The 12543-nt window shown below is 36.5% G+C and overlaps 3 protein-coding genes across 3 annotated transcripts; 1 reads left to right on the plus strand and 2 right to left on the minus strand.

The window, feature by feature from the left end:
• Window positions 1–1120: 1120 nt before the first annotated feature.
• LOC107609523 (uncharacterized) lies at window positions 1121–2947 on the plus strand. The gene is made up of 7 exons (XM_016311526.1): window positions 1121–1297; window positions 1417–1690; window positions 1801–1900; window positions 2107–2250; window positions 2371–2503; window positions 2595–2653; window positions 2860–2947. Exons 1-7 carry the CDS (start codon window positions 1121–1123, stop codon window positions 2945–2947), a joined length of 975 nt encoding a protein of 324 aa, XP_016167012.1.
• Window positions 2948–3697: 750 nt separating this feature from the next.
• On the minus strand, window positions 3698–4959 carry LOC148577951 (uncharacterized). The gene is made up of 4 exons (XM_088502925.1): window positions 4855–4959; window positions 4660–4767; window positions 3969–4272; window positions 3698–3924 (listed from the first exon to the last, which is right to left on the minus strand). The coding sequence occupies exons 1-4, from the start codon at window positions 4957–4959 to the stop codon at window positions 3698–3700; spliced, it is 744 nt and encodes a 247-aa protein (XP_088359051.1).
• Window positions 4960–4961: 2 nt separating this feature from the next.
• LOC148577952 (uncharacterized) lies at window positions 4962–7211 on the minus strand (the record flags this gene model as incomplete). Its single annotated transcript, XM_088502926.1, has 3 exons — window positions 6826–7211; window positions 5682–5814; window positions 4962–5141 (listed from the first exon to the last, which is right to left on the minus strand). Coding segments are annotated over exons 1-3 (699 nt in total), but the record flags the coding sequence as incomplete, so codon positions are not given.
• Window positions 7212–12543: the final 5332 nt, after the last annotated feature.

Genomic DNA, 12543 nt, shown 5'->3' on the forward strand with positions numbered 1-12543 from the left:
CACCCCCTAGAGGGCGTTCAACACCCACTCATCTAAGTTGAATGCCAGGCATCAGTCCAAACACTCACCAAGTGGGCCCCAAAGTGAATTTTAACACTTCTTAGCTTATTTTATTTTTTTTTTGTAATTTTTAATTAAGAACAATATCTTTTAGGTTTAGTCTTAGAGTTTTTATTATAAATAAGGAACTTCCTTCCTCCTGAGGATTAGGCCTCCCAGGAGGGGAGAAGCACAGACACATTACATTACACCTTATCTATTTTCTGTAAAGTATGAGCAACTAAACCTCCTAAGTTAAAGATAGGAGCTCTGCTTATTCCCATGGATTAATATCATTACTTTTCTACTTTAATATATGTTTGACTCCATTCTATGATGCATTTTCGTTCTTCATCTTTATGAATTTGGGGTGGAATGGAAGTATGATCCCTTAGTCTACATGAGTTCTTGCGAGTCCCTGACAGGATAGTATTGAGCTGTAGCTTGAGAATGCATCACAGATCCCAACAGAGTATCTGGGCTAATTGGGATAAGTGACATAAAATCTCGTTAGTCATGGGTAATTGAGATTTCTATGGCGCTAAGGCTAGAATCCTGAGCTTCATTCTCTGATCCGGAAGATCTGACCTTGTCTGTGGCGTTTTGAGTAGGGTCATCAGAGATTGAATTGCGTGAGCTTCACCCTCGTTCAGATTGAATGACCACTGACCCTGACATTTGATGTGGATCAGAGGAGATCAATGACCACTGACCATGGCTTTGATCACTTACAGCCTTACCATTGAATGAATCATTCGTTGTTAAATTAGTCAGTAAGAAGTATTAATCTGGAAGGATAAGTATCTTCGAGGTCTTAATTACTTCCGTATATTATCTTTTTTCCAATCTTTAATTGCTTTTCTTTACTTTCTTGTTTATGCAAATCCAACAACAACAACTCTCTTTTCTAATCGCCTAACTAAGATCTGTAGGATAACAACTGCTTGCTCAATCCAACAATCCTCGTGGGATTGACCCTCATTCACCTAAGGTATTACTTGGATGACCCGATGCACTTGCCGGTTCAGTTGTGCGAGTTCTAATTTTGCGCACCATGTATACACTATAGAGGCAGTTTCAGATGGCAATGCTTAATGTTTCAAATAGTACAACCCATGGATTTGATCGTGTGGTAGACATTAACCCGTCTAAACTAGAATGGTCTGTGGTGGTGGGCGTTGTTCGAATGTACGAGGTTTTGAGTCAGTGGAATCCAGATGAAGTTTTTAGCATTGAGATGATCCTTCAGGATGAATGGGTAAGTGTATCGTGTATTGATATCATTTATTATTTTAGTGTGATGAAGCCTATGGGTTTATTAACGTTTTTATTAAATTTTTCTTACTTTATTTTTGTGTGGTTGGCTTTTGTTCATAGGGTGATCGGATCCATTATACTATACCGAGGAACAACATTGTGATATTTAGGAGTGTTATCTGCGATCATGAAATCTATTCCCTGAAGAATTTTATTGTGCAAGGCTATAAAAATTCAGTGAGGACTACACCTCACAAATATAAACTAAGCTTTTATATGAAAACGCCTGTGTCTAGACTCACTCCTGACACATTTCTTTTCAACCCGTATCGATTCACAAAGTATGAAGAAATTGAGTCAATGGCTTTGGTCGTCGCTCAAAACCACCTGATCAGTTAGTATTGGGACTTTCATTCTAAGTTGTTATGGTTGCTTTGATTCTTGGTCACCTTGATTTTGAGTGAAGAATTAGTGATTGGAATATGTTTTCAATGTCTTATGTAGATTGCATTGGTCATGTGGTAGCTAAAGAAAATGTAAGAGATTTGGTAACCAAAACTGGGCAACACACTAAACGCATAGTGGTTTATTTGAAGGATTTAGAGTTTGTTTTCTTGAGACTCCTTTTGTTGTTGAATCAATTTTGAATAAATTATTTTGATGGGGTTATAATTTATTTTATATTAGGTGTTTGTGTGTGACTTTGGTGGTGTTCTTATTCATGCATTCAACCTATGTTTTTATAGGACATAAGATGAAGTGTACTCTATTTGGCAACTTTGTTGATGAAGTGGTTACATTTTTACATAGGCCAGATTGTGAGCCATTAGTTATGGTTGCCCAGCTTTTTAAACCATATGTGTATTTGAATGATGTTAACATCCAAAGTAGCTTTGATCCTTCTCGAGTATATTGTAACGCTGACTTCCCTGCTGTTATTAGTTTCAAAAAGAGGTATGCAAAAATGAAAAAAAGTGAAGGTTCATTTCTTTAGTTTTTTATCTTCAAATATGGATAAGTTTTTTACCAAAAAAGACTGTGTTGTTTTATGTTCAATATTTTTGTGTTATGTAGTTTACTTGAGCAAGGTGATCTAGCTTCTCAGAGAATCAATCTTATTGAGAGTCATGGCCAAACTTCCTTGTATGATGAATCCCAGGGAATAACTCCAATCAAGTCAATGGAAGAAGTTCTAAACTTGGACCATGTGAGCTTCTTGGTTTAGTTTTTGAGTTTAAACATTCCTTTATTTTATGTAATCTGTTGATTGAAAGAGGTTATGCTTTTTTAATGGTTAGGAGACATCCTGTTGGGTTGTTGGTACCATAGTTTTTGTCGATGTGGATTTGAAGGATTGGTTCTACGTATCGTGCAACACATGTCCCAGAAAAGTGTAGCCAAATAAGGACAGCTATTGATGTGACCATTGTAGAAAGGTGGGGTTTAATGACACTCTCAGGTAATTTGATGACAATAAGGATGTATTAATGTGCATTTTTTTTGCATCTGTCACAATACAGCTTGGTGTTCCTAATTCCCATTAATATTGTGTTGTGTTTATAGGTATCACCTTGTTGTCATCCTTACTGATGGTACCGGTTGTATTAAGGTGACCTTATGGAATTCAGAAGCCAAAGCTATTCACAACTAGAAAATTGCTTAATACAGATTTACAAACAGATTTGGTCTTTATTACAAACGGATTTTCGGTTACCGATGAAATTACCGACAGATTTTGTCCCTCTGCAAAAGCCTCGTCGGAAATTATTTACCGACGGATTTTTTTCCGTCGGTAATTTAACGACAAATTTTTACCAGTTACCGACAGATTTTTCCTCGGTAAATTCTCCCCTCTATTTCCCTAAAACGGCAAACTTTCTAACGGATTTTTCATCGGCAATTAGAGACAGGTTTTTTGCGGATTTTTCGTCAGTAATTAGAGACAGATTTTTTGACGAATTTTCTGTCGGTAATTAGAGACAGATTTTCCGACGGATTTTCCGTCGGTAATTAGAGACAGATTTTTCGATGGAGTTTCCGTTGGTAATTGGCAACAAATTTTTCGTCTGTAATTGTAACCTTGGTAAACCATCCCTAACTCTGAATACAAACAGAAAATTCTTCTGTAAATTCGTCAATAAGGTAAAATAGAATTTATTTTAGATTTTTCCATTGCAAAATAAAATTGTTTTTATACAAAATAAATATAAATTTAATATAAATTTTTATCTAATTTGTATTCGAATATTTATAATATTTCAAAAAATAAACAAATTCATTGTATTATCAAACTAAAAGAAAAGTACTATAAACAAGCAAGTCAATATAATTCAAAACATAAACAAAGTGTATTGATCATCAACTATAATTCTTAGTATAATGTTCAACCATACTAAAACTATCAGCTATAGTCTTCAGTGTCATCTTCATCCTCATCATCATCATAGTCCTCATCCGAAGAGATTGAGGGTGGCAGCGGTGGCAGTGGTAGTGGAATAACACTAGAACTACTTGACGCTCTAACCTTCTCATAATAACTAATATAAGCCTTATTCCATCTCTTCTGTTTTAGCTTTACCTTCTGAACCTTTCCAATTGCCCGTTCCAACTTTTCTAATTTTTTTGAGCCTTTTCCAAAGGAGCCAAGCGTGTATCTAATAACTTACTAATACGCTCATCTGTTTGTTGAGTAACACACTGAAAAAGCTCTTCATTGAGATTACGAATCTCTTCTCGCAAATCAGGAACAGAATTTTGATTTCTAGATGCTCTTCCAGATACAGAATCGGCAGAAGTAGTTTCAGACTTGATAGAGCTAGAAAAGAATGCCCCTTTTCCGTAAACTCGATTCTTCTTTTGCCCACCACACACTTCCTCCCAAATCAAGTCTTCATCAATTGGTGGTAGCATGATTCCCTGTGCTTGAGCCTCGGCATGTTGGGCTTGAACTTCTGCTAATTTTTTTATAAACTTCTCCTATTGCACAATGATTATATCAATTATATAAATAAAGTTTCAAACAATATAGTCACATCAAATACAACTTGTTGGGAAAAATTGCATCAAATTCAGAAGAAGATAGGTTTTATTATGGGACACGAAATCAATTACCTTCTCTCTCTTTGATGCCAATCTCTCCACTTATTTAATTAATATTCTTTCACCATTTCTTTTTCCTCTTCTTGCTCTCCACTCTCAAATCAATCCACTAATTGAACTATTAATTTAACAACTCATCTTTCACTTAATCACACCCTAAACTAATTAAGCATTCCTAGTTGTATATATACATACATGCATGTGTGTACATAAATATTTAAGTGGCAGCATGTACATTAATTTAACATTTATACTATATCTCACATGAGTGTCTTGAGAGCGCTTGTCCACCCATTTAGACTTGTCACTTTTAAGTGTGTGAGATTCCTTGAAGACTTCCTCGTGGGTTGGTGTACGGCTTAACTGCCTCTTCTGTTTCACATAAAACACAAAATAAGAAAAATTTTACATAAATAGATGTCTATTAAATAAGATCTAAAGCCACTTAAATTATGTTACCATCCTCTCTATAGTTGAGCTCAATGGAATAGAACCACCGCAATGGACAGAACCACCTAAGAGTGATGCTCGATTCTCCCTTGCTTTTTTTCTTATATTTTCCATTTCTCATCCATTTCCCAGTACCTTTTCAACACATTTTTGTAAGCAGGAATTAGCCATTCATGGGTTGTATCCACACCGTCACGGATATCTGACATCATTTGGCTAAATCGCTTACTTGTCCTATACTTGAAAGCCCTCCAAAAAAACTCTTCATCATCATCATCATCAATAAGAAAGTGGCTCTGCATATAAAAAGGGTAACATGATATAAGAATTTAAATTAAGCTATCCTTCCCATACTCATCAAGTTGCTACTTACAGACAAGACATAACTATCAATGATACTTAAATAATATCCCAAATTTAGTGACTGATGAGGTATATATTTAAGCTTGCATTAGCAAGAGTTTGCAACTTTGCATAAATTCACATTAAACTAAATAATAATAAAGACACAAACAGGAGGAACTTTATATCTTTTAGGAGGTTCATGTAAGGAAATGGTGCTAATGGTGCTAGTGGTGCGATAAACTTCAAAAGTCGTACTTGCTTTATTATGAGAATCATCCCCCAAATGAAAACCCCACAACACCCTCCTGCTGGTGTCACGCAATCAATCAATCAAATTTTAAATTCAATCCAACAAAATTCTCATTCATATCTAGTGTCATGCAAACATCAATATGAACATAATTATAATTAAGTTTCCACATAACAATATTCATAAGAAAATAATCTTGTTCTTAGAATAATTTATATGATTTGCAAGATATATATGTTACTTTTATCTTCCACTCCTTAAACCAAAGCTTCTTTGTCGGAAGAGGGACATCTCCAAACTTTTTGTACAGTTTATCATATCGTTTCTTGATTATCTCTGTAATCTTCTGAGAACCAGGAGGGAAAGGTAACCAACTGATAATTTCATAAAGAATTGACAAATTAGAAAACTAAAAAAATAGTTTTAAGTCAAGAAAGGGTTGTTATTCATTTTCATAGTCCCAACAGTAAAAAGGGGAGAGTGTGTTTTCAGTTGGGTGGATTTCGTTTTTTTAATGCCTTCAATAACTTCTACCTTACTTCTTCATACTAAAAAGGAGATGTAATACTAAAGTATTTTAACTTTTAAGCATCAAACAACATGAAATTAAAAGTAACATATAATTTGCATGATTCCTCTCACAGTTGGAATTGTTCCTCGTAGCCGGCCAGGATCTAACTTGCTCCATAATTATTAAGGCAGACAATTTTATTAAAAGATATTAACTATTTTTATGCATAATTTTTATAGTTAAAAAATATATTATTTTAACATATATTTTATAAGAATGACTAATTTAATATTTGGGTTTTTTCATACTCCAACTATATATATATATAATTATTCCTGTGATCTGATTTCCTTTGCTTTTAATTAACATTTAACAATTTCATAAAAGGCACTAAAATATTTCCCACTTCCCTACAGGAAAAGCTTCTAACATGTCTTCTTTTGTCAAAAGTCTTTCTTTCATTAGTTAAAGCTAAGGTTTATCTGTCATAGGGTTAGTTTAGTACACATTCATTCAGATCACTGATCACTCCAAATTCCAAAATAAAACATTTATTTTATTTAGACAAAAATAAACTAATACAAATATATCAAAAGATATATTTTTTACTGCATCAAATCTAATGAAATTCATCAACAAATAAAAGCAGCGATATTCCACCTTATTTAATTTGCTGATTAACAATCTAGGTACTAAATATAGTAGTAAACACATATCTTTAGTCTATTGGCACTTTAATCATAATCATGAATCATATAACTAGTTAACACATGTACAAACAAAATTAATAAAATTCATAATCAAAATTAATATATATGGTTATTTTAGAACTCCTTCCAACTTGTATTTAGTTATGTAGAGATCCAAATTTTACCTAGTTTTTCTATTTGGAACCAATCTTTCTTTTGTAACACTATTAGGAACTGATGTAGTCTCTGATGGAGGAGATGTATTAGAGCTTTCAGATGTCTCTGAATCAACTAATAGACTGGAATTGCAAGGCGGAGGAGGAATCAAAATTGGAGGAGGGGGTGGAGGAGGGGGACCTATACATTCTGGAGTAGGCCAACTTGGTGGAGGAAGACCCGTGTAGCTTGGATTAGGTACCATTAAATACAATTGCTGGCTAAGTGGTCCTGGCTGAAAATCTGGCACAACCAAAGTCCTAGAAGAGGTGGAGGTGGTTGAAATAGCGGCTGCGGCGGTGGTGCGAGAACCTTTATGACCCTTGACACCTTTACCCTTGACTCGAGAAGCCATGACCTACATATATATTAAAGAGAATATTAAAACAATACAAGCTAAGATAATGTTAAAGACAAGTCAAATATTAAAAATGATTACCCTATTAAAAATCGATATCATCATCAAAGTCTGCAACATCATCATATTCATTTTTATTAGCCCCAAAAATAGAGCCGATGGACAATTCGACAATGCGGTCCTCTCCAAATGGAGACTTAAGACTAATAGGAGGCTCAGTGTGATAAACCCCATTTTTAGGGTTTATCTTGTGCTTAAGACTAATAGCATGGTTTCATGATTGTCTCCTAATTAGTGCTTTAGTGTGAAAACATACTTTTTAGGCCCTTAATTGGTTGATTTTAACTCACCTTTGATTCCACTAGATGCCTTGATATGTTTGTTAGTGATTTCAGGTCGAAAAGGCTAGGAATGGATCAAAGGAATGGAGAGAAAAGCATGCAAAGTGGAGAAATCATGGAAAAGCAAGGATTTGGGATGAGATCAACGACGCGCATGCGCAGAAGACGCACACGCGTGGAATGTGAGGTCGCATGGTGACGCGTACGCGTACATGACGCCTACGCATGGAAAGAAAAATCATCAAGCGATGCGCACCCGTGATGTACGCGTACGCGTCGGTGCTCGCACGAGACTCACTTAAAGGCAATCTGCTGGGGGCGATTTTTGGGCTTCCCAGGCCCAAATCCAACTCATCTCTGATGCTATTTAATCCAAGGAATGAAGAGGGATCAAGTATGTAGTTACCATTAGTTTCGTTTAGTTTAGTTTTGGTGGGAAAGTTAGTTTCTAGAGAGAGAAGCTCTCACTTCTCTCTAGGATTAGGATTAGGATTAGGTTTTAGTTCTCTTCTAGATCTAGATCTCCTTCTTCTCTTGCCTCAATTTTTCTTTTGCTTTATGAATTCTTATGTAGATCTCTATTTTCTTTTCAATGCAATTTATGATTTCCATGTCTTCTCATATTTGATTTGATTTTCTATTATGGATCTATTGCCTTTGTAGTTAGATCTCTCTTTAATTCTTGCAACTCATATGTTTACCTTTATTGCCTTTTATGTGTTTAATGAAATGCTTCTTTTAGCTATGAGTTAGATTTTGTTCCTCTTGGCCTAGGTAGAGTAATTAATGACACTTGAGTTATCAAACTCCTTTGTTGATTGATAATTAGAAGTTGCTAATTAACTTGAATGCCACTAAAGCTAGTCTTTCATCATGATTAGGTTAGGACTTGTGGAATCAAGTTAATTCATCTACTTGACTTTTCTTCATAGTTAGAGGTTAACTAAGTGGGAGCAATGGGAAATACTCATCACAATTGATAAGGATAGCTAGGATATGACTTCTAGTTCTCATGCCTTGCCAAGAGCTTTTTTAGTTGTTAGTTTATTTCTTTTGCAATTTACAATTCTTGTTTCTTATTCCAAAAACCCTAAAACATACCTCTAATCAATAACAAGAGCACTTTATTGCAATTCCTAGGGAGAACGACCCGAGGTTTGAATACTTCGGTTATTTTTATAGGGGTTTGTTACTTGTGACAACCAAATTTTTGTATGAATGGATTATTGTTGGTTTAGAAACTATTCTTGCAACGAGATTTCATTTGTGAAATTCTAAACCTTCAATTTTTCCATCCACTAAAATGGCGCCGTTGCCGGGGAGTTGCAATGGTGTTATGTTATTGGTTATTGTATATATGTGAATATTGTGAATAGCTTGATTTTTGGATTGCTTGTTAGTTTTTGCTAGTTTTAGGACTTTGTTTCATTATTTCTTATTAGCTTTTGTTTTTTAATTTCTCTTTTCATTATGAATCCTCACTTTGGCTATGAGTTTGGTTCTAACCATGTTGTAGGAAATGAGAGCTTCAATGAGGATGTGTATCAATGATGGGACAATCAAAGGTGGGAGGAGCCATATGCATATGATCAATCTTCATGGCAATAACCTCCACCAAGACACTATGAAAAAGAGCCATTCTATGATGCATATCAATCTAATGGCTATTGTGAATCTCCTTGTGACTTTAAAGAATCACCACCATATGCCTATGAGCCATACCTTCAACATAACCCTCAACCGTACTCACAAGCCCCTTTTCACCAACCACCTTCATATGACCCTAATCCATATCCACCATTCCAACAACCATATGAGCCATATGAACTACGTATAGAGCCACTACCATCCCAACATCACCACTTTCAAGAGCCACCCCTCCATATTATTACCAAGATAAACCACCTCCAATGTATGGAAATTTTTAACCACAAGATAAATTCTACCTTCCACCACAACATCCCATGGAAGAATATTCATGTCCATCGATCCAAGAGCCATATGATCCTAATCATGTTATCCAAGTGGAACAAGAGTCAAGGGATTGTCTCAAGGAAGCATTGGATCAACTTCAAGCAACCATGGAGTGTGTTGTGCAACACGTGAAAAAATTGGAGAGTGTTGAACCGCCACATCCTTATCAAGAAGAACCACCTTCCTACTATGAACCCTTCCCCCAAGATGATGAACCCTTCTATCTACCCCAACCTCCAATAGATGACAACCTTGATGTTCTTGTTCAAGGACAAGAAGAGATGAAAAGGGAGGTGCTAGAATTCATGGCCACCTTAGATGAGGTAGCAAACTAATTAGCCTCCTAATGCTTGGACACTCAAGGAACTCCCATGGCAATATGTGGAGAATCGAGTGAAGAACATAGATTTGAAATGCCGGTGAGAAATGAGGGAAGTTGCTTTGTGTTGGAACAATTGGAGGAAGCTACCATTGTTGAAGAAAAGGAAGAAGTGGTTGAACACTTAGGAGATGCGGACCTTCCATGGGAACATAGAGTTGAAGAAAATCCCTCTAAGAAGATTGAATTTGATGCTAAGGAGGAATGTGCACAACCCCCAAGGCATATCCCTTATAAAGAATTGGACGGGATAGAGCAAGAATTGAGTTCCCTTGGTGATGAAGATCAAACATCAAATCTTAGTGGTGAAGAATCCTTTGAGCATGAAGAACCTTCCCCCGGTGGATTTGAAAGCATTGTGGAGGTAAACATCTCTCATCCTCCTGATTTTGATTTGTGTAAGGGAAAGGGCTTAGATAAAATTGTTGAATAAAGGATTTCATTTGAGGAATCTTGTGAAGAGGTGGAAGTCCTTAGAAAGAGAAGGACGGGAGTTGGATACGCTTTGTCAAAATCCTTGGAAGCCTCTTTACCTAGGTTGTCGTCTACTCCTTCACTTGAGTGGGTAAAATCCATCTCTATTAGCTTTATTGTTCCAGTTGAGTATGGCTTGCTTGAAATGGATGGTCAACTTAGGATGCTTTGCGGGATGAAGTGTAAGAGAAAGATGTTTTGTGGTTGGCGTTGCAAATCAAGGCTCATTTTGGTTGATACTTCAAGGGTTAACTACAAGGGTTGGACTAGTGCTTAACTAGATGGGTCTAGGAGGATTGTTGGGCACTTCATTGAGAATTCATCTTGCGTGCCACCCGGATGGGCTGATAATGATCAACTTCAAGACGGGTGTGAAAATAAAGTGTGGGATCCTGGATTACAAAAAGTGGATCGACTTTGGGAGCTTGTGAAGAACTCCATCAAGACTTGGTGCAACTCATGAGAAATCTTGGGGCACAATGGAGAACCAAGCGTTGGTGGGAGTTCCAAGAAGAATTTAAGCACAAGCCACCTTGAGAGGAGCTCCCCATAAGTCCAACTTAAGGACAATAAACAAAAGTGCTAGGTGGGAGACACCCCACCATGGTAAAATCTTTCCTTTTTCTCTTTTGTACATATTGGTAATAGTTTGAATTTCTTGTTTTAATTGGTTTGTTGAGTTTAGATGGTAGTTTGGTGTGTTAAATAAGGTTTTATGGTGTTTTGGTAGCTATTTGGAGGTTTGGAATGCTTGGTTTGGTGCAAAAACATGAAAAATTTTGAAAAACAGAGCATCAACCCACGCGCACGCGTGCTACACGTGTACGCATGCCCCAAGCTTTTCGGCCAATCCATGCGCACGCGTCACCTATGCGTAAGCGTGGATGTAGAAGTTCCATTCCTCCATACATTAACCCGAGAGTTGTGCGAACACTGCGCGCGCGCTGTGCCTTTCGCGCAAGCCAACTCACGCATACACGTACACAACATGTACGCGTCGCTCTTGAAATAACCCATCGACGCGCACGCATGCTACACGTGTATGCGTCACGTCCATTTCACCTCAACCCACGCGCACGCATGACATACGCGTACGCGTGGATACCCGTCCTTTGCTACACTTCTTTTCTTCTCCTCCTTCCATTCCTTTCCTTCTCCTTTTTTTTTCTCTTCTCCTACCCCTCATCCAACACTCCTAAACACCATTTATAACCATTTCCTTTAGTTGATTAGTTAATTTTTTAGTTAGTTTACTTTTCATTTCATTTTTCTCTTTTTCATTATAAGTGTTGGATTATTAATCTTGTTTACTATCTCTTGCTGCTAATCATTGATAAGATGTTATTTAAACATCATTTTTGTAAATATCAGTTGTTAGATCCCCTTGATTGAGGTTAGAATTCATTACTTGGTTTTTAATTCTTTCATGCTTAACTTTTGTGAACGCCAAGTACATGAGAATTGCCTTCAAGCTTTTAAACCTTTTTGAATTGCATGATTTGGCCACCATGTGATTTGAATTCTTTCCTTTGAGTAGGAAATCTCTTAATGGATGATGTGCATTTACCTTAATGCATTATGTTTCTTGATTATATGCATCCATATGTTTTTGGCTTGAATGCTTTCATGCTTCTTTATTTATTATTCGGTTATCGTGACCTACAAGTTTAAAGCACCTCAAGCACACTAGAATGAGTGAAGTGCATGTTCCTTTTTGTGTAATTGTGACATGGTTCTTTTCATGTTAGTGTGTGTGTTCTAAACCGCATGCATCTTAGAACTTACACACTTGTTTCATTAATGTCACACAATGGGTCACTCACTCCATTCTAGTGATTTACCTCATTCCAACGATGTATGCTTCCTTGCTTTTGCATTTACTGTTCTTACTATCCGGTCTTCTATTTTCAGGATAGAGTCATTATAAGCTAAAACGGAAGTGGAGAAAGGACACGCAGCAACCGGTTGACCTACCAGCTGAAGGTAGCAATCCAGAGAGTCGCCGTACCCCCTTTCTCATCTTTGAATGCACCGAGGACGGTGCAAATTTTTAAGTGTCGGGAGGTTGTCCAATCAATCGGCACTTTTGGGTGACAAGTTTCTAATCCCAACACTTGTGCATTTCATTTTTTTAGGTCTTTTAGGATTCTTATTTTGCATG

The sequence above is a fragment of the Arachis ipaensis genome, chromosome B1, assembly GCF_059453495.1.
Source record: "Arachis ipaensis isolate K30076 ecotype BB chromosome B1, ASM5945349v1, whole genome shotgun sequence".
NCBI classification, from domain to species: domain Eukaryota; kingdom Viridiplantae; phylum Streptophyta; class Magnoliopsida; order Fabales; family Fabaceae; genus Arachis; species Arachis ipaensis.